At 36.2% G+C, this 23,484-nt stretch overlaps 1 protein-coding gene across 1 annotated transcript; it reads right to left on the reverse strand.

Annotated features, from left to right (window-relative positions):
- Positions 1-5,087: 5,087 nt before the first annotated feature.
- LOC137926422 (poly [ADP-ribose] polymerase tankyrase-2-like) lies at positions 5,088-23,071 on the reverse strand. The gene is made up of 15 exons (XM_068770021.1): positions 23,035-23,071; positions 22,624-22,777; positions 22,275-22,343; positions 21,340-21,505; positions 20,893-21,038; positions 19,758-19,831; positions 18,723-18,955; positions 17,535-17,750; positions 17,031-17,143; positions 15,411-15,450; positions 15,101-15,278; positions 8,662-8,810; positions 7,435-7,597; positions 6,200-6,326; positions 5,088-5,103 (listed from the first exon to the last, which is right to left on the reverse strand). The coding sequence occupies exons 1-15, from the start codon at positions 23,069-23,071 to the stop codon at positions 5,088-5,090; spliced, it is 1,881 nt and encodes a 626-aa protein (XP_068626122.1).
- Between the last annotated feature and the right edge of the window lie 413 nt (positions 23,072-23,484).

Consider the following 23,484-nt stretch of genomic DNA (forward strand, 5'->3'; position numbering starts at 1 on the left):
CAAGCGGTATTCAAGACACTGGTGGGCTAGTAGGAGATTGTTCTAGTGTATAAAAATTATTATTAGATAAATTGCAATTATTGATCATTTTGATAGCAATGGTAATGCACAGTTGTTCCTCCTCCATTAACTAATGCCTTACTTGTACGCATGGGAATAATAATAATATTAATAAAGATTTATTTCATTCATTACAAATGACTTAAAAATTAGTAATTTCGAATAGTATGTATTTGACAGTAAATGAGCTGTATATTAACATATTTAAAGCTTTTACACCTGTAACCAATCACCCTGTATAGACCTTGATTGAACAACAAATTAGCAGGAGAACCATGATGAAGTGTCCGTAGATATAGACGCACTAGATATTATGTTGTATAGAGTTGTGTTAAAATAAATATTTATTTATTTGTCTGTTTGTTCATTCACTCCCCCTCCCCCTTTTACTTTTTTAATGACAGGTACTTTAGCAAACTTATAATTACGATCCTAAAGTTCTTTGGTTTAATGTGAAATTGTTTCAGTATGCAAATTTTTTAGTCTATTTCCATCTTGTTTTACCGATACCCTCCCCCAAATATCTGATGACCGATCTTGCTACCTGCATCCAGTGACTTCCTGCTGCCTCAACATGTCTTAGGTCCAGTGGGGGGAGGGGGGGGGCTATCCAGGATTTATTTACTAGATCGAATCAGGATTAAGGTGACAAAGTTTAGCAGGTTAGGATCAACTGTATGATAGGACCACCACATTTCAAAAGCGCCTGCCTTGCAGACCATCCAGGACTCAGGTCTTCGTCATCAGCTAGATTGAGAATATTTTTGTGGTGTTGAAGACAGATTCTGGCATTTTTTTATTTTACACATATTTATCTTACGTGAAGTACACAAAATCTCCAAACTACACACGCAGTTTATTGGCGAAAATGGGCGCTCTTGTGCGTTTTAAATTTATTCACGTTGATTCTCTGTCGAAAAAAAAGGTATCTCTTAAATACTTCCTTCGAAGTTGCAACACTGGTGAGGTTTTGTCTTTCTTGAGATTGTTTCTCGGGCAGGTGTTTAATGAGTGGTTTATTCTGATTTTTTCTAACTCGCATGTTATATAACTTATAAGAACAATCAATTACAAAATTCGTACAATTGCAGCCGTGTTTGATCGTTGGGTTCGAAATGTGTTGAATGTTCAGTGCAGCCGACCTTACGTACTACAAGAGAACAGCAACATTTCATAAGTCAAACATCTTTGAATTCTCCTTACATAATAATTCCTTACGGATAATGTGACTTTTTTGTCTGACAAACTTTGTATTTTTTGCTATTTGAGTTCCTCTTAAAACCAGTTCAATAATAGTTTAATGTAACTATGTCACTGAATACCTTGATCTGCGAATTATTGATCAAAAGAATATATCTATAAAAACAATGTAACCGAAACTACTGTACCGCGCCATAGGAAAGCGCGGGGAGAGGGGAGGGGGAAAGAGAATGAGCTGACTGATAAAGCAGAGCAGACGGTTCTCCTCCTTAATTTTTTAAACTCTTACACCTACTTCCAATAAACCTGTATGAAGTGATCACTTTGAAATATTTTGCATTAATTTATTTTTTCTACAGCAACGTGACAGGCCAATTGCTCCTGGTAGTAGTCCATGGATATATAGTAAACAATAATTATTTATATTATGTAGTATTTTGAAAACGCTTTTTTTAACTATATTATCAATTCGTTATTATATCTGAAACCAATGGTTTTTGTAAAGAATGTACCATAAATTAATTGACAGCAAATTTGCTCCACATTCACTCCTTTTTCTAATCATCCTGTATAATAAATTACACCATTTTTATATAAATAAAACACAATATAAATTCCACAAATATATTCACTTCACACAAACCGAACATTACGTACATTCATTCTCAATATATACAAAATTATGATTAAAATTAAACGGAAATGATTACTATGTTAAGCGATTTATGAGCTAATTTCATCATACTATATATAAAAAAAAAACAATCACTCGTTTTAAAGTGTCAAAATTTGATTACAGTGATGTACAAGGAATCGGACGGCTGGAGTGTAATAGCACAGGGCGATTGACGGCGGTGATCATTTACTTACTTCACTCGTAAACAAACACTAGTACAGTCACTCATAATTACGTGACACCTGTAATACGTGGCAGGTCGCTAAGATGGCAGCTTAGGCTTTAAGACCACGGACCTCGTGGATATTGCTAAAATAATGAAGGGGATAAAAGTGAGAGAAAAGTAGACAATAATACGATACAAAAAAAAGTATGTATACATGGTGTTTTAGAACAGTTATTACTCTTAGTGAAATTAATTTATAAAATTATTAAGTTTTATTGGCAACTGTATTGTATTACAATAATCCTCGCAGCCCAGTCCATTAGGTCACCAGGATTCAAGGATCTAGGATCCACCCACGAGGAGAATATACGAGTGTGGGAACGGAACGTAAGAGAAAAGGAAGAGAGCGATTGATTGATGAATGAATGAAGAGTAGGAATGCATTATGGCATTCTCGGGTAAGATGGCGGTCGGGCGGTTGATGTCAACTATGTAAGACGTGAAAAATTGAAGTGTATAAAAAATATTTACATCTATTATTCGCCTGCGTGATTCACTCCCACACGACTTTATCAAAGTCACGGTGCTAGTCATTTCCAACTGGTGCTTTTGGTAATATATATGGTCACCAGTTTCAGCCATAAATTCTGTTACTGGCTGTTTATATACATTTAAAAAATTACTAATTTGAATTTCGAACATAAGCTTCTACGATAAAAAAATAGACTTCTTTCCCGCCATTATTGTATGTTTTTTGTTTAGTAATTATTAGTTTTGAAAATGGAGTGTAACACTCAAGAGGATTGCAGTAACTGCATTGTACGATGTAGGTAAGGAGGCAGCCGACATTTATGTAGATTGAAAAAGCTAGGGATTAGATGAATGTTTGTGTATCGTACCATCCAAGAGTAAACTGAAACCATGTCTGTTGATGACCGTGAGAGATCCGGCTGGCCGTGGTCTATTCCAACAAACCAGGCCGTTAATACAGTCAAGGCCAGAATTCGTCAAAATCCCATAAGGAAGCAGAAAATCCTTTCCAGAGACATGAAAATTCCACCGAGGACACTTTCCGAGCTTAAAGCCTTTGGACTATAAATTGAGGTCTGTGCTAGAAGACATGATCTGCTCTAAGTGTCACCAAAATATTGATTTGCTCAAGTAATCTTTGGAGGCAGCGGTGACGAAGTTTCCAATGGAAATCGTTCGTAAATCCATCGACGTATGACCCGAGTGTTTAAAAGCGTGCGTTAAAGCTAAGGGTAGACAATTTGAATTACTAGTTTAGTACCTTAACATAACTTTTTCACTCTACATAATGACATATAAAACTTTAAAATAAAATTACTTTTTAAAGAAATTATCGGATATTTTCTTTGTAACAGAACTTATTGCTAGACTAGGTATAGCGGGACATATAATCGCAAGTCTTGTCAGGCCGGTTGGCGATCGCAGCTTAGTATTATGTTACACAGAGGGTTTATTGGGATTACTGTTCATCCTCTGAAAATTTATTTGTGATCAGCGACAATCACATATGATTAATACACAAAGCTGCGTTTTACTACTCTATATCTGATATTAACATATTTATAAAGCGTATTTTTTAAATCTAAATTTAATAAAAAAAAAAAATACACAGATGTAAATACATCCTTACCCGCAGTAAATGATTTGACATTCTAAACAAACAGACTAAGTTAGAACCAAAGTTAAGTGTACATTGCTTGTTTAAAATACACACCGCCGTCTACGCTACTAACATTACCATCAATGGACATACAGATGTTACTCCAGCCGGTAGAATCACAGTTAAATTACGAAAATACCTTACAAAGTTGATATTTAATTAATTAGATCGTATGTGTCATTCGAATTTTATCATCGGAACATATTGTATCGTGAATTTCAATGAAGTAACTGCCACTTGAACCTTCATGTTTTATTAGCCGCCTGCTATTTTATGCTCCGAGCAATACAGGTTCTCTATATCTAAAAACTGTTTAATGGTGTTTCAGAATAGGTTAATGGTTCAAGTTGCCCACACTGTGGACTCTAGACGGCGCCTGTGCTAGTTTCCTCGTTGACTATCTGATAGGTGATGAGATATTCCGGATATGCCTGCAAAATATAATAATATCACATTAAAGATATTTATTGGTAGCACCCAAAGTATTTCATGGTAATTGGAAATATGAGTATAGCTTTAGAATGTGAAGTAAACACTATCTCTCTTACAAATTCATTGATTGTAATAAACGCCGCACCGTCCTAAGACAAGACAACAGTAAAACAAGCCACGCACAGTACTCGGCGACAAATATTGCACATCGACCTTTGGAAAGAGACAGTCGGCTTATTTTGATTCCATAGAGCGCTATCTCTGTCGCACGAAATACAAACATTCCGGTATCTATTAGGAGCTGTTACAACAATTATCATTTGCTTCTTTTTTATTTGGGCAACAGAGTCCTTTATAAAAGAACCTTCTCTCTTTGTTGAATGTGAAGCATACATGTAAAGTTCATCATAACTTCAAATTAAATATGAAGTGTAGGAGTGGACTACACAGTAATTAGAGTGAATCTGTAATGGACATGTGGATTATAAACACTTTGAAGTGAAAATGTGGACTAAAGTGTAATTTAAAGTGGGCGGTTGTGAAGAGTGTACTAACCTGCTCTCCGCGGTAGACCACGTATTCGGGGAAGCAGAGGCCGCCGTGACTCGGGCGGCCTGCCACGCTGTGGTGTCCAGGTGGCGCGTGCGCCATTTTCATAGCACTGGCCAGTTGGAACGCACGCCCCAGGGTCACTCGGCACAGCAGCATCTGCCTGTGGACACCATGATCAACATATACATATTAGTACAAAATTAGAAGATCTTATTAGCCTTACCATCGGCATTAAAAAGAATAGGCAGCCATTTTGTTATAAATTAAAAAAAGCTCTGTTTTTAATAAAAGTTTATTTTAAAGTAAGATAACTAATTCTCTGTATATCTAAATCATAAATATTAAAGCACAGTGACATTTGGCGCCATTTTGTAAAAATTAAGGTGCGTTCACATTATGACATTACTTTTGCGCCATCTGTTACAGGTTGTTATGTACAGAGTCGTATTAAAATGATGATTCGTATTTTTTAAAGTTCATTCGAAATTTTTTTTACTATTTTTATTTACATATTAAAAAGATATTAATTTTTATAAAATTTGCTATCAATTGAAATTAAATTTAATCTAAAATTTGTAAAAAAATACTCATTTTTATTTCCTTTATTTAATGATATAAACTCTGCGATATATATTGCACATCGACCTGTGAAAAGAGACAATCGGCTAATTTTGGCTTCATAGAGCATTATCTTCCCACACTACCCATGTTACGTTTTGTCAGTCGTTGTATTTCGTGGGACAGAGATAACGCTCTACGAAGAAATTAGCCGATTGTCTCTTTCCAAAGGGCGATGTGCAATATTTATCGCCGGGTATTGTACTTTCAATTTTAGGTTTAAAACTAAGAAAAGTAGCGTCTAAGATATCCCGTGGAACTTTATTATATATACGTACAGTCAGACGAAATTTATATGTTAGTTATTCAGACGTTATTGGAATACTATGTCACAATATAAATACATTTAAAAAACTTTTAAGTTAAACGGCTTTTTGATACCCATATTGTGGTGGTTGTGGAAAAATATGTACCTAGTCCGCCATATTGGAACGGCGTCCATCTTGAATTTTAAATTTTCACATAATCATCGTGTTTCTACTAATGTAGCCCTTTCATTTAATACCCATATTGAGGGGGTTAAGGAAAAATACGTAATCCGCCATTTTGTATCGGCGGCCATCTTAGATTTATAATGTTATTGATTTTATTATATTGTATTGTCATCTAAATTAAATGTGTGTACCAAATTTCAGATCAATCTGACAAGGGGAAGGTGCTTAAATTTCAATTTCTAATTTTGACCCAAATAAACAAATTCCGTACGGGTCGAACTAAATGAAACCGTTTAATAACTGAGTTTGGAACTAGATTATCAGTATCGGCATATTTATTTTAACTTAAAGTGTTTGTTAGTGGTACGTACCTGTGGCAGAGGTAGCAGCTGCGATCCTTGTGCGCGGGGCAGCCTGATCCTCCGCCAAAGCCGTATACATACTGGTTACTCTTGGACGAGTGCTCTGCGAAGTATATTCCAGCGCCAAACATTCCACCTGCGAACACATGTACCATGTCCTGATATATGACAACAGTTCATTTTTTATTACAATAAAACATATTGTACAGACAAAATTCAATCCATAAATACAAAACTTATAAATAGATATACAAATCAATATTACAATTATTAAACGTTATTCCATAACAAGTGTGTACCAAAAATGTTAACATCAAACACGTCAGACACAGTACCCGACGATATATATTGCACATCGAAAAGCAAAGCTAGTGAAATGAAAGTAACTGGTAATTAGAATTATTATTATTTTTATTACAATGTCTCATTTCAACAATAGGTATTATGGTGTTTATTATATAAAGTTATAATTTTCTTAAATAATTAAACACGTAAACATAATGTAAACACCTTTTTTATTTTATTTTACCTCAACCTATAGCCACCATTTATAGAAAAATTGGTGTATTTTATACAAAGAATAAAAATAATTATCAAAAGAAGCAGATGACACTTGTTGTAACAGCTCCTAATAGATACCGGACTGTTTGTATTTCGTGCGACAGAGATATAGCTATACGAAGGCAAAATTAGCCGATTGTCTCTTTCCAAAGGTCGATGTGCAATATTTATACCCGGGTACTGTACGTCTAGTATAGAAGTGAATAACCTTTCTAAACTAGTGGCCAATTTAAATTTAAACATATTTTGGCCGCAAATAAAGTAACACGTATTAATTTACAAAACTTTAATTACGATAAACATTAGAATTTAAAAAGTAGAGATTTCACGTACAAATTTTAATTCAAAATATGAAAACAAACGAGAAAAACTAAATAATTTGAAATATTTAATTAGAAGTTTGAAACCTTTTTTTAATACAGATTTATACTTCGTAATTGATAGGATAACTACACGTATGCAGCTTTCTTATCGAGGATCACTCAATCTTGATCGATGGTCAATTTTGATTAATTGTTTGTTTTTTTTTTTTGGTTTCCTACTTATAAAATTAAGCTACAGAAAACTTAAGATTTTCGCAACTGACAAAATCATAATTAAAAAAAATATTATTAAAAATTCGTGTACAAAACATATATATTCTCATATTATATATTTTCCTTAATAAATAAAATATAACATACCGATGTATGCGTGCCTTTCGTCGAAACCCTTCTGCACGATGGCGTTGATGAAGGGAGAACCATGGAACAACATTCTCTCGTTAGGAGTTCCTGCTTCTTCGCTGACTTCCTTCCTCCTGTGTTGGTACCGCTCCCATAGACGGCCGTTCACTATCTTCTGTATCTGTAAGAGAAAGAAATGTAAGAAGTAAGAGATTTGCTATTTCTGCTACCAATCTGTCTTGAAATGGTAGTAAACACTTGGACTTACACAGCCCAGAATCAGATAATGATTTTTTAAAATTAAAAATTCATTGTTACTATGCTACCGAAAGCGCTGTACCGCGCCTTAGATATGCGCGCGGCGGGAGCGGAGGTTGAGTATCGACCGCTTCGTTATGTCAATCCGCTCATTCTCTTTCTTCCACTGCCCCCATGTTTCCAAATGGTTCGATGCAAGTTTTTATATACCTATGATACTTTTAAAAATCGAATGTACAAACATGAATAGATTTATTTACAACCTATAAGCTATACGCGCGACTTTGTCCGCGTGAAATTTTACAATTTTTTTCGTTTAAGACTTTATATAAAATAAAAGTAGCCTAAGTTATTTCTTATGATATCAGCCACCTGCCATAATATTCCCAAAGTGGTCTATATCGACCCCTAGGGATCTATGACAACCTGCAAGGGGTCTACGTCTGCGAAAAAAAAATTTGGGAGTCCAGGAAATGAAAATGGGGGTCCACGATAGTGGATCTCAACACATACACTGATAGTACCTATTTACTTACATCATACTATCTTATAATATCAAAACATTTACATTATTTATAACAGTATCTATGAAGTAAAAAAAATATATTATTTATGTTTATAAAATTGTGTAAGTTGTAGGATGTTGGTATTCGCTTTGTGGTCGCAATACATTTTGAACATACACTAAACTTCACTACAGTTAAAAATTTACAGGAAATCAATATCAGGTAAGTAGGGGGTCTACCCAACACGGAAAAACATGGCAAGGGGTCTACGACACAAAAAAGTTTGGGGAACTCTAGTCTATCCATTCAAGAGATTAAACGGTACAAACAGACAGACAAAAGATTAAAAAAACATGTAATTTTGGTATATATACTGTATATACGTGCATGAATCACCTGTCCTTTTCACTTTTGATTGTAAAAAGAAAATTTAAATCACAGACTTTAAGATACCTGATGCTGTCCAGATGTGAGATCTTACCCTGAAGACGTGATATCTTGTGAATTGTCCGCCGACGTGGTCGCGGTGCGCACGCACCGACGCCTGCATCTCTCGCTCTAGCATAGCGTACTCGCCATCTGTGCACTCGCTCGCACCGAGCTCCAACAGCGCTGTACCACCATAGTAATCTATATAAGGATAACATGACATAAAATTAGTAGAAAAAAATTACCAACAATTGAAGCTTTTATTTTTCATATATAAACTAGCTGATCCCGCAAACGTTGTTTTGCAAACAAAAACTAAAGTTTTTAATTAACACATTAAAAATAAGGGTTGATCGTAGAGGGGTAAAAATTTAAAGTTGTGTGTATTTTTGTATGTTGTATCATAAAAAATTAAAAACAAAAAATTTTGTCTAAAAATTTTAAAAAAAATTTAGGGGTGGACCACCCTTATCACTAAGGGGTATGGAAAATAGATAGTAGCCGATTCTCAGACCTACTGAATACGCATATGAAATTTGGTAAAAATCGGTCAAGCCGTTTCGGAGGAGTTCAAGTTCGAACACCGTGACACGAGAATTTTATATATTAGATAATTGACAATAAAAACATATTGAATAGCCAAACATAAAATTTATAAAGAAAATAAATACATTTAAAAAACTTTTAAATCAAACGGTTTTTTTGATACCCATATTGTGGTGGTTGTGGAAAAATATGTACCTAGTCCGCCATATTGGAACGGCGTCCATCTTGAATTTTAAATTTTGACATAATCATCGTGTTTTACTAGTGTAGCCCTTTCATTTGATATCCATATTGAGGGGTTAAGGAAAAATATGTAATTCACCATTTTGTATCGGCGGCCATCTTAGATTTATAATGTTATTGATTTTATTATATTGTATTGTCATCTAAATTAAATGTGTGTAATAAATTTCAGATCAATCTGACAACGGGAAGGTGCTTAAATTTCAATTTCTAATTTTGACCCAAATAAATAAACAATTTCCGTACGGGTCGAACTAAATAAAACCGTTTAATGAGCGCTCTTTTTTAACTGGAGTCTACTTGATGGACACAAGATACACCGCCCTATACCCTTGTACTTCCCGGACATGGTTTTATGCTATTCCTGCCCATTAAGATACTGAGCAGTGGTATACCAGTGGTTGATGACTGACACTCGCGATCGTAGATCTTTGGTTCGATTCTCGAGATGAAATCTTATTTAATTCACACTTTGTGCATTGATTATATAGGACTGCCACTGTTCACAAATTTCCAGATAATAGGCAGCAGCGTTTCCGTACCATATTACAACACTATGATCGTTAATACGCCTGCCAAATGCGGGGATTATGGTATGTTTCCCTATAGATATCTCTGGGAAGCTATAGACCAGCGAATTGGCAAGTGGAACTGGCAATCGGCAGGCTAAATGGCAGAACTAATGGCTGCAAGTCCTTAAGTTTCTGTAATGGAGCACATACATCGGAAATCGATGCGAAGGATTTAAAAGTAAACAGATGACTTGAAAGACGCTGAATGAAGGCGCTTTATATCACTACACTATTTATGAGTTCATCTATCATTAATAAAACAACTGAAAAACTACAAATAAAATATCTAATATATAAAATTCTCGTGTCACGGTGTTCGAACTTGAACTCGCTCCGAAACGGCTTGACCGATTTTTACCAAATTTTACATGCGTATTCAGCATGTCTGAGAATCGGCTACTATCTATTTTCCATACCCCTAAGAGATAAGGGTGGTCCGACCCTAAATTTAATTTTTAATTTTTTAGACAATTTTTTTGGTTTTTATTTTATTATGATACAGCATACCAAAATACAAACAAACCTAAATTTTCACCCCTCTACGATCAACCCTTATCTTACATTTGTTAATTAAAAACTTTAATTTTTTTTTGCAAAACATCGTTTGCGGGATCAGCTACTTAACCTATAATATTAGGGGAGACAGGAAAGTAATGTAGTTTCTGTCGACATATTTTACAGAAAAAATCAATTGATTTGTTACCGATCCGGCATTTTATATACTAGACGGCAAAAGGTTATTGATAACGAAGGTTATAAGGTAATATTGTTGATCAGAAATAAAAACTTGTTAAGAATGCAGTCGTGTGAATTTAACTTAAGAAAACGACATTACTTTCCGGTTCCCCTGATATATCTACAATATTAAACGATATACTCAAGGAGTTTACACATACATACATTTTTTTTTAAATTTATTACTCTATTGTACACGCTATAAAATATATGCATAATTGGAAAATAGTAAAGAAAAAAGCACAATGGGCGGTCTTATCACACGAGACAATCTCTATATAGACAACCATTACATGCGAACAGTAGAAGTATAAATAACATGTAGTTAACATATACACACAGACAAATCTCATAATAAATACAATATAAAAGTTAATTATAAATATAATATTTATTGAGATGTTGAAATTTCTTTTTATAAAATTTAAACAGATATTTTGATAGTAATTCAACCTACTGTGAAAGTGTATTATTATATTTGATTTATTTAATTTATAATGTAAGTGAATATGAACACAAAAACTAACAAATAGTTTACTTAGTTCAATATTTAAAAACATTGTTGTGCATATATATATATATATATTCCAAACACTGATCATGATTAACTTGGCATTTTTAATATTATTGGGAATTCTGTACTATACGTGCCATTATATCTAACTTCAATGCACATATTTTGTACATTTGTTCAAATAATTCCAATAAATATGATTTTTGTAAAAAGTTATACATTATTTTGTGTATTTAAAATGCGTATTCAATAGGAGCTCGCAAAAAATTTCAAATTTTGGAAAATGACTCGCAATATCACAGCTTGGACACTCCTGGCATAGACACGAAGTATTTTATCAGTGCGGAGTGGCAAACGCAGCCTGTAACCTCTTCTTTTTGTTAACCTCACGGTCTACCTGCCAAATGTGGCTCAGGGACATTACAATGCGATTAAAATAAGAATAGGACGTGCTCTCGGCTAACTTCACTCATATAAGTACGGTCAGCATTAAATATATAAAATAAAAAAAATAATAATAACCGTTTTTGTTGATTGTTTAATTTGTTCTACAATAAGCAAAAGAGGTAGTGTTTTACATCGGCGAGCTCGAGAGATTATCAGCAATGTTGATAAGTACTTCGAGGAACAGAAAAAACGTGCCATTATGTTGTTGGACCAGTTAAAACAAGCAAGAATTGTACCAGGGCCAGATGGCAATATTCATATATCGCGTGATGTATTTGGAAGTTTCATTAAGCATTTGGAAACTGCTTCGAAGGTAACCGAGCGAGTGACTTTAGCCACTGGTATTATTTTTTAACATTGCTTTATTTGCACACTATACCAAGTTCCCGTTGTGACGTCACAACATGGCGCTAGGCCGGTCCTATTCTTATTTTAATCGCATTGTACGTGACATTTCGGTTAAATAAGATTTTCAGGTTTTAATTCACAAACTCCTTCTTTCGTTCACAATATCTTTTATGCCTTCCTTTTGTGGTTTCCTCATTAAAACTCAGATATTAGGAATCCACTTTATTTTTACGAAACACAAATTACCATAAAACATAATATAGCATTGACAAGTAAAACGAACTGACTTAACAAAAGTCATGTCAAAAACGAAAGAGGCCAGGCACCCACATTTTAATCCTTCACATGCTCTATATCTTCTTCCATACATCACCTTTCTTCCTTCATCTGTATTCATCACAAATCTACATTGCATATCACAGATTTTTATGAAACATAATACACTTTATTTCTAACTTTATAATTACTACTAAATACGTTACAGGCTGCATTCAAGCAGTCTTATTGTAAATCTATAGATGAAGCGGTATTTTTGCGAAGCCTGCGTGATAACTTGTTATTATATCGGTTACTTTAACTTATCTAGTTATTGATTTGATCACGTAAAGAAATCACGAACTTAGACCTCGTCCACGCTCGCTAATGAAGCCATTTGGATCTCGTAAAGAAAGAGTGACCTCGTCCGGGCTCGCTAATGAAGCCACATGTCACATTGCAGTGACTTCATCACCGATAACACATTGGAATTAAATAAATACATTTAAAAAACTTTTAAGTCAAACGGTTTTTTGATACCCATATTGTGGTGGTTGTGGAAAAATATGTACCTAGTCCGCCATATTGGAACGGCGTCCATCTTGAATTTTAAATTTTGACATAATCATCGTGTTTTACTAGTGTAGCCCTTTCATTTGATACCGATATCGAGGGGGTTAAGGAAAAATATGTAATCCGCCATTTTGTATCGACGGCCATCTTAGATTTATAATGTTATTGATTTTATTATACTGTATTGTCATCTAAATTAAATGTGTGTAATAAATTTCAGATCAATCTGACAAGGGGAAGGTGCTTAAATTTCAATTTCTAATTTTGACCCAAATAAATAAACAAATAAATTCCGCACGGGTCGAACTAAATAAAACCGTTTAAAAATATGTCTGTTAATGTAAATATATAACTATGTACTTCATCATATTTTTTTTATCATTTCCTCTGTGAGTTTGCGTAATATAACGCGCCATACAATTATAACTTTTTACTACACCATTGTTTGTATTCCTTTTCTTCAATTTTATACATAATTGAAAAGTACTTCCTTGCTATAAGTAAAAAAATTCACATACATTGCAATAGTTTTTACAGATAAATCGCTATCAACATCACGTCGGCCAAGACGCCTGCTGCAAAGCCTTCCCCATGTATCGACACAAATACACCTATCCCCCTATTTACACGGTACTTATTTTACACGTTTTCGCTTTTACACGGTTTTCAAAATAAGTTTTTTTTTTTTTATCGCACTCTACTAAATGCTACTGTGATTGAACACGTGTGCTGTGTACACATCTCACGGGGAATCCCGAGCTTATGTGCTGACTTGCTGCACACGCACACTGTGTCTGTATTTCTTCGCATAAAATTAAAGTTACATCTCCGGAAAATTGAATTTGAGTGAAAGTTTCACTGTTTCAGAAATATTTAATTTTCCATATTCGTAAATTACAAGTGATAAAGGATTATAAAACACCTTTCATTTTATTTTTGGTTCCTCTGTTTAATGTATTGTAATTAAATAAAAAGACAGTGTTTCAGTAACATATTAAATATTTTAACTTGTCAATGCATTTTATTTTTATTACTGTGTACACCTAAAAATATTGAAAAAAATCACAACTGTTATATAGCAAAATTATGCATTTTCTACAAGCTTTTTGATTTACACGGTTTTGATTTGAAAATTTTATATTTCGATTTACACGTTCTCAGGAATGTATCTATCGTATAAATCGAGGGATAGGCGTACGGCTCTTGCGCTTTGCCAAGAGTTTTCTCGTAACCTTGACTTTGGGACCCACCATGCTACACCCTGACAAGAAAAAACTTTATTCCTATGAGGATATTCTTCAACTAATTATCTCAAATTCAATTAGTATCTACACATATGTAATAATGTGAACAAAACGTGAGGGCAATCTGTTTATAAAATATAAATTCTTTATTTATTCTACCAAATCAATTTCATCACCTTCAAAGACACCACGACAGATTAAACACACTTTCGCAAACGCCTATTCCAGTGCTCGAAGCAGTCGGAATAGTTTTTTTAAGATATAACCTTTAAGACATTCGATTAGGTTTAATCTCCTCAATTGTATCAAAACGTCGTCTCTGCATTTTCTTTTGAGTTTGTTGAAGCCAGCCAGGAGTACGGAGCGAAATCAAGCGAACACTGTGGTTGCAGATTTTTTTTTATGGCCCACGCTGTTGGGGGCCTCTCGTACCCCTATTTATGGTGGGATAGGGACTTTATTGGCAATTTAATTTTTCACATAATTTTTTATTTCTCTCTCTTTCATACTTTACTTTCTCTTTCGGTCTATTATCTATCTTTCATGCTACATTTCTCTTTTCTTACCCTTTTGCTCTGTTCATCTATCATTCTTTCCCTTTTACTTTTTACATTTTCAATTTACATTTTTATTTTACATTTTTATTACTTATATCCTATAATTATTTTCTATCACAATTTTATGTATCACCTTTGGTTCTATTTTATCATTTTTTATCTATTTATTTACTGTGTTTGCTTTTTGTTCATTTCAATGGCACTTTTTGCAATTTTTTGGCAGAGGGATACGAATGACTGTTTATCTTCTCCGCCTATCACAGATTGCAGATTGCAGGACAGGTTGCAGATATTAGTCGACCAATGCAGTATGACATCAATCAAATGAGACTTGACATAGAACATCCTTCAAAATGATTTAGGACGTACAAATTGATATTCCATCAGAGAGGTCGGATATATGTGTAACTGCTAGAGTAAAGATATTTTGAATTAGAAAGAAGATGGAAGTTCTTACCTGATTGCGTTTGCAAGCTCTGTCTGGCTGCCTTGATGAGACGGTGCCGATGACCGTAAGCCGCCACGCCCACCGCGCGAAGGTCCTCGTGGGACATCTCGGACAGGATGTCCACGGAGATCTGCTCGCGTTCCAGCACAGGACAGAGCTCCTCCAGGCCGATCCTGGACACATAAGCCTCTTATCATTTCTTATATAATACCCAATATTAATTATTTAGGAAAATACAACTGTACATAATAAACATCATTATACCTAATGTTAAAATGAGACATTGTTAAAAATAAAATTAATAACAATTCTAATTTACTTCCATTTCAGTGTCTGTGCTTTCAAAGAAGTCAATATCACTAAAAGATAAAACATAAATACGTAAACATAATGTGAACATGTTTTTTTGTTTTATTTTACTCCAAACTAAAGCAACCATTTATAGAAAAACTGGTGTATTTTATACAAAGTATAAAAATAATTATCAAACGAAGCAAATGATACTTGTTGTAACAGCTCTTAATAGATACCGGACTGTTTGTATTTCGTGCGACAGAGATAACGCTCTACGAAGCCGAAATTAGCAGATTGTCTCTTTCCAAAGCTGGATGTGCAATATTTATCACCGAGTAGTGTACATTTTTATCTTTTTTGTCAATCTTTTTTGGTTTGTCCCAACAAACCCTTGCCATTGTCTTTTGTAGGAAAAATCGATGACAATTTTATTTTTATTGCTCAAAAAAGTAAAGAGACACGATGACAAGAAAATTTAACAATTTTGGTTTATAAAAAACAACATTTTTTTTTAAGTTAATGTTAACAATTATTTTTTCAAATATTTTTTTTTGTTTTTGTTAAAAATTTCCGTCTATAGCACTATGCATCTATATAAATACAGTAGGTATACCCTGCCACCACGCTTCCTATGTCTCGCACAGTCTTTTATGGGTGTCATCAACTACATCTTCACGTCATTCGAGAAACGTCGCTGTTCACAATCAGGTTTCCAGATGATGGGCAGCAGCGCCCTCTGCGTTTGTCTTTATTTGATATATTTAATATGTATGTATGTTTGTACGTATGTTAGGTATCATCGACAATAATTAACAATTATTATTTTAATAATGTAAGAAATGTTAATACAATGGAGTGTCTACCCGCTGTACTGCAATTATAAATAATTTCGTAATTAAAATACACACACACATACATTTATTACATAATCTAGATAAGCTGGGATTTTATGGCCCTCACTTTTGGGGTTCTCTCGTTCTCCCTATTTTATATTAACATAATAATATATACATATTTATATATTATTATGTTTTTTTTTCAATCTATAATTCATTATACATCTCTCTCTCTCTCTCTCTCATCCATTATAATTTCTATAATTTTTTCTCTCTTTCATTCTACACAATATTTTTCACTCTCGCGTCATATTTTGACATTGTATTAATGCTTTATCTTTTTTCCTTCGCCACACTTTTCGCAATTTTACATTTACATGATTAATTATTATTTTTTATAATTTTCTTTACAGATCTTTAAACTCAGCTTCTCTACAATTGGGTTAAGGTATTCCCTGCCTGTTATAAGAGGTGATTAAAATAGCATCGGGAAGGGAGCCTTTATCGCTCACTCAATGCAAACTCGAGAACGGCAGCAAGAAGTGTTCTCGTGCTGCTGCAGTACAGCGAGGATGCTGGAGGAAGCATAGCTTCGTACTGAGGGGTATCTGCAATATCCGTAGGAGCTGGTAACCCCTCCACCGAGCAATTTTAGTGGGTGGAAATTCCACATAACCCTGTCCTTTCCCCCAGAGGGTTGGGTATCATGTGTCCATCCAGAAAATAGGAAAAGTAGGGCTAAATAGACTAAGAGGGCGATCACTGTCGCCCTATGGAACTTTTAACGATATATGACTTTTCTAACATACCTTGATAGGAAGGCCTGTAACGACTCGGAGGTAGAGAGGGCAGAGGCAGGCCTACCCGCCGCGTCCTCCAGGCTGCCTCGTGAACCTTCCGCCCAGTAGTTACTCGGCATTACCTGCACAATCACATTATCTCAAAACAAAGTTTATGTTTTCACATCTAAAGAACATAGTTTCGAATAGAAAAGAGATTCTCAAACTTTTTTCACTCAATGAGGTATAATTATGAAAATTTGCAAAAATTCGAGTGTGAGAATACGGAAGCAGATGCATAATGCCTGCAGCAAAAATGAAAATTGTATCCAAACTAATTAAAAATTCAGTAATTAGTTTTTTTCTTAAATGTTAACTTTTTTAATTTCATCAAATACAGCATGAAAGAGATTTTATTATTACATTATTATAATTTGAAAAGACTTATTCAGCGATTACAAGGATATATTTAATTCTAAAATACCGGATCAGATGGATGACTCGGTAGTTTCTAAATTTAAAAAAAAAACTTACTGGTGGCGCAAGTGGCGCTGTCTCACCGGACGGTAGACGTACGGGTAGTCGAGGGGGAGCCGGAGGAGCTGGTGGCGCGGGTGTTGGTGGGGATCCCCCGGCAGCTGCACCCGTCATGGCGTCCTGAAGCAGCGAACGCACGTCGTCAGCTCCCGCCAACTCGAGCGCCGTCTGCCCCTCCTGGTTCTTCAGAAACGGATCCGCACCGTGCGCGAGCTGGTGATATACAACTACCGTCAGATCACAAAACTGTGTTACGGGAATCCCCAAATTGATTAAAAAATCTGTCAATTTAAAAATTAATTTCTGGACAATCACGTATCACCAAATATCTTGCTACGCAGTTATTTCGACTAATTTGTCTATTTTTTCTTTTTTATATGTTTATGTTTCCGGGACGTAAGAGAAAGGACGTGAGAGAAAATTTTAAAAATTTCGACGAAATTTTTAAATTATTTCACTCCTCCCATACAAAGGACAGAGCAAATAAAAGAAAGGAGTATATGTAATAAAAAAACTAATTTTTGCGAGGCTTTATTTTCACAAAAATGACGCTTAACTCACATAGTTACATATAAATACTTCCATACCAACACCCATACACTCGTATAATTACATACATACCATTTCTCTGACAAGACGCTTAAGTCATACAAGGTTTACATCTACATACACCCATGTATACAGGCGCACGTCCATACAAATATGGACAATAATATATATATAATATACAAATACCTTTGCTATGCCCGGATATGCTCATACGTATAAGTCATACAAAACTAACACATACAAACTTCCATGCATACACATACATCTGCATACACAAATATGGTTTGACAGTTCGTTTTTGGTGAGAGTCGCCACGATTTGGAACGACCTGCTTGGATCTATTTTTCCTGATGATTTGAACTCTGGAGCCTTTAAGAGTAGAGTGAACAGGTTTCTTTTGGATGGGCGTGTACCACTTTCATCTTCATCTACACTTTCCATAATGTGAGATGGAAGACGAACGCCTATTCTCTTACAACTATATAAAAAAAAACACTAATATATACTCTGACAGAACGCCTAGGACACACAAGACTTGACGCATTCATACATCCATACATACATACATACATTAATCATTTCATTTTCAAGAGAGAACGATTAAGTGAAAGTTTTTAGAAGGTAGGAATGTCTAACCAGCAGCGAGCAGAGCTGCGTTCGAGCCTTGTGCGCGGCTTCGTGCAGCGGTGTGAATCCCCAACGGTCAGCTGCATTGGGCGGTGTACCAGCACGGAGGAGCAGCGCAGCCAGCTCCAGGTGTCCGTACGACGCCGCGTTGTGCAGCGGTACCAGTCCGCCCTTGTCGCGCGCCGACACCGCTGCCCCCGCTTCCAGGAGAGCCTCGGCTACTTCCAGGTTGTTGTATCCAGCTGTCCGAATATCAACCATACAACAGTGAAAAGTATGTACAACCAATTTATCAGTAAATTCATCAACATTTAGGTTTAATCTCAAAGGGGATCCCTTGTGCATAACCCAGCGGTGGACCAGAGCGTGGTGCATGCGATCACTTACTACTCATGTATGGAGGGTTAAAGTGGTTTGTGAAATAGAAATAGATAAGATCACCGCTTGCGGCAGCATCGCTTTCCTTTGGTAGAAGAGAGTCGCCACACTTTCTTGCGGTTTTGTTACAAGATAATAACTGATGTAATTCGGCGTAACAAAACCGTGTAAGAAGACATTGTAATAATTTAAAATATTAAGAAGAAGTTGTTACAAAGAAAATAAGAAAGTTATATTAATGTTGTATTGTATAACATAAAATATAAAAGTGAAGGAAATAAAAATAGTCAATTGAAATAGTAGATAATTAAAAGTCAAAGATGAGTGTGTATATAAATGAGTGTGCGTGTGTGTGTGTGTGTGCGCGCGCATGAGTGCGTTCGCGTGTGCGTGTGTGTGTGATTTCTTCAATTTTAGATTTGAAACTAAGAGACAGAAGGTCTAAGATATCTTTGGGTTTTTTATTATAAACACCCATGAATGATTTGTTACTTTTAACTTGTCAACTTAGAAACCACACGCCATCTCTCCTTCGTCGATTTTAAGCATGTATGGATTGAGAGGAGATTCCACAAGAGCCATCACCTGATCCACCCCTTATAAACCTGGTAGACCTCTAAATACACTCCAGGTAAGAGTAAAGATATCAATACAGTTGAGTCTTACCAGCAAGGTGCAGCGGCGTGGAGTTCCGGCCATGAGAATCCCTGCAGTTTACATTCTGTGGCGTGATCAGTTTCCTGTAACAAGAGAGCAGACATAAGAGATGTGTAACAATATTTACATAAATGAAAAAATACGCCTTTCAAAAGCCTTTCTGGGCCACCATAAAGAAGAAACCGAATAAAGAAAGAAACTTAAACACCGACAGCTACAGAAGTAGACAAAACGATAGCAACAGCTACGGAACGAGTATTTCTCCTCCCATACCACCCGAAAGAACGAAGAAACAGTGTACCCAAGTCACACAGACTAAATAACATCCAAGTGACGCACGCGATCAGGCAGACAAGTGGTGGTAGAAATTTCAATTCTACCTTAAGACTTGTGACCGACGATGCTAATAACAGCCCACATGGCTAACATCACCGACATCTAACAGAAACTAAAGAGAGAGAGAGAGAGAGAGAGAGAGAGAGAGAGAGAGATGAAAAATAATTCCATATCAAATGTTTTGATAACTACATAATTCAAAACAGAGTTTGTTATTTTTTTTAATTCAATTTTTGTGGGTATAAAGCCTACAAACCCCTATACCCTACAGACCCAACAGACGGTATATTGAACCAAAGATACGCCCTCGAAAACAAAATAATTCAATGATTAGAGAGAAGGTTAAAGGAGGAAGGCCCTAAACTCTCACTAGCTTCAGCGACTACGGATCGCTGTGGTGCTGAAACTTCGTGAAAGCGTCACGAAGGTTTTAGGGGTAGCGTGAACAACGCATATCTGGTAAGGGCTATTCATAAAAGCATAGCGGGTGATAGACCAATTTTAGGGGCGAGTAATTCCACCAAATCCTCATTTCTACCCAAAGACAGGTTTACTTTGTACGTCTAGAAGATTCCTCCACTTGATTCAAAAACAATTGTTTAAAGAAGCAGGGTGTGAACTTAGGTTTCCAATCTTCTTCTTTTCAGCCGATGGACGCCCACTGCATGGCATAGGCCTCCCCCAAAGATCGCCAGCATGACAGGTCTTGTGCTGCTGCCTTTCTTTTAGTGGACTATAACAACTGCTTCATTGGTTTTTGTGGAAGGGATCATCAGGAAGTTTCTAAGCCACACTTGATTGAACTTACTTGGCTCTGGCAAGATCGCCTCTCTTAGCGGCGTCCAGGAGGGCGGCGTCGCCTCGAAGTGCATCAGCGGTGTCGCTGTCTCCAGCCCTCACCAGCTGCAGCGGCGTCAGGCCGTCCCGGTTGCGTCGTGTCGGATCTGCTCCGTGCTGCGAATACATTGCACTGGTAAATCACCTGTTAATTGGCCACAATTGCAATTATTTAAGCCTTTTGTCAGCCCGTGCACATCCAAAACCCGATCGGGAGCTCTCGCTGGGCGCTTGCCTAAGGGAAGAGTCTAGGATTATACACCTGATATTTTCATAAGTCTTGATATTTCTTTACAACTTGAACTAGAAGAGCACCAAGGAAGCTTCGCTCTGAGAAGTCTTTCCTTCAAAGGCTCTTGGCCTTTCGCTAATAAAACTATCATAAATAAGCTCACAGGCGTTTAGTCCAAGGGTTTACCTTGAGGAGCAGCCGAACGATGTCGGCCTTGCCCTTTGCAGCCGCCTCGTGAAGCGGAGTGAACCTCCAGAGATCTGCAGCGTTGACCCCGGCGCCCGCAGAGACCAGCAGCTCCGTGACCTCATAGTGTCCATACGAACACGCGTTGTGCAGCGGCACCAGCCCTCTGCAATAAAATCCTCGTTTTACAACCTCACATAAAGACCCATGGATTGATATTAGGTCATCTCTGATATGAAAACCCATCTGATGTCAAAAACATTGATAAACATTTCGTAGGTTAGTCGATAAAAGGTCTAACATACAGAAGACCTCCGAAGCCTGAAGGTCCTGGAGTAAATAATAAAATAAAGAATAAAAAAAATGTCCCTAGCCACCTAAGAGTAATAAGATGATGGAAGGAAGGCGATGAAAGCAAGAAGGAATGAATGAACAAAATGAAAGATAATGTAAAGGAAAAAAAGGTAAGAACAAAAGAAATTGAGATGTATGAAAGTGAGTGAAGAATAAAGATAAAATAATTCCAACTAGTTAGGGGTACTAGAGGCCCCCAATAGTGGGTGCCAAAAAAAAAACAAAACGTCCTGGAGTGAAGATCACTGTGGATATATGTGCATGCATATAAAACCTTTAAGGTGGTCTGAAGACGTTGGCTACAGGGAAATTCCAACCTGTCATGTTGGAGAACTATAGGGGTGGCCATGCCCAGGAATTATTGAACTAATGATAATGTTAATCAGGTCATGGGTTTTACCACTACTTTTCTGTAACACAGCCAGAATACCGGGACGACCAGACTGTTCCCAGGACGTATCTTGGCTAAGATTCGAGGGTAATCGGCAAGTTCATTTGGGCTTTTCAGTGTGACCATCGAGGGAATTTTACTGTAGATATCAAATATAAATACATGTATGGTAAACATTAAATTAACTTACCCTTTATCCTTGGCATGGACGTCAGCGCCTCTCTGAAGAAGCAACTGTGCTAGAGGAAGCCGGTTGTACCTGAAAAAAAATATATATTGTTAAGTTTATTTATAATTAAATTGTGCAAAAACAGGAGGCGACACATGCCGGACATTTCCATCCGGTCTTATAAATATTGGTCTTTTTCTTACTTGACTCAATTGAACCAAGTTTACTGCAGCGTGTGGTACAGATCACATGACTCCAGCATGTGCAACAGGTCGGAAGACATTTCAATCAAAATTTGTAAAAATAAATTTGTCAACATACACTCGTCATATCAGGTCTTGAATAAAGGGTTCTGGAAGATGATACTCACCCAGCGGCAAAGTGCAGCGGCGTGGAATGCCGGCCGTCCACATCCCTGCAGTTCACGAGCCTCGGTCTGGAGTCGAGGATGGAGCGAGCTGTCTCCACATCACCTGTGCGAGCTGCTTCCAGGAGTCGAAGCGCCGCGGCGTTGGAGCATGCATCTGTTTTATTTACAACAAACATTACTTATAGGAACATGAAAGGTTGATTGTTGTTTTTTAACAGCACCAACAGTTAGCGTCCGTGCCTTGTTTTTACATGTACATAAACTATTTAAAACTAAATTGATTCAATTCTTTTCTTCACATTGCCATCATCAGATTGTGCGCCAGTGTTTATGTGGTTGCTATATTCGACATATCGATGCATCGACAATCTTGCGATCGCATCTTGAGTCTAGTCCGTGTAATAAACGCACTGTTGGTGTCTGTCGTTCGACGAACAACGATGACCATCTTCAGCCCCTGAGCCTCGTGGATGGTGAGCGTTCACCCTGCCTCTGTACCGTAACCTTGGATAATCAGAACTTTTTTAACGGCTTTATTGTGAGTTAGGTCCAGGATGGTTCTTTTACTTAAAGTCTGTGTTTTCGCATGATATAAAGGAAAAAAATGTGTTATATTGTATCCCGGGATTTGTACCCGCGATGTTCGATCCCTTACCTCAGTTCTCTAATCCTAAGCTACTGCTGTTCGTAATATGTATTAATACAGAATTATTTTAGCTTATTTTATCCTAACCGCGCTATATTTGGTCCAGTGTAGCAAGGATCGATCCTTGTGACACTATATACACTCTACACTAGAGATTCTTAGACTTTTTTCCCATAGACCAAAAATTTACCTTATTCCCGTGGACTATTAAATAT

The sequence above is a fragment of the Battus philenor genome, unplaced genomic scaffold, assembly GCF_028537555.1.
Source record: "Battus philenor isolate CCGP_79_NKW_IND1 unplaced genomic scaffold, ilBatPhil1.0.hap1 SCAF_29, whole genome shotgun sequence".
In the NCBI taxonomy this organism is placed as follows: Eukaryota; Metazoa; Arthropoda; class Insecta; order Lepidoptera; family Papilionidae; genus Battus; species Battus philenor.

Coding starts and splice junctions, on each gene's coding strand:
- LOC137926422 (XM_068770021.1), bottom strand. CDS start 23,071: ATGGTCATCGTTGTTCGTCGAACGACAGACACCAACA. Junction 22,778..23,034: donor TCGAACGACAGACACCAACA/GTGCGTTTATTA, acceptor TAAATAAAACAG/ATGCATGCTCCAACGCCGCG. Junction 15,451..17,030: donor TTACAGGCCTTCCTATCAAG/GTATGTTAGAAA, acceptor TTTATCTTTTAG/TGATATTGACTTCTTTGAAA.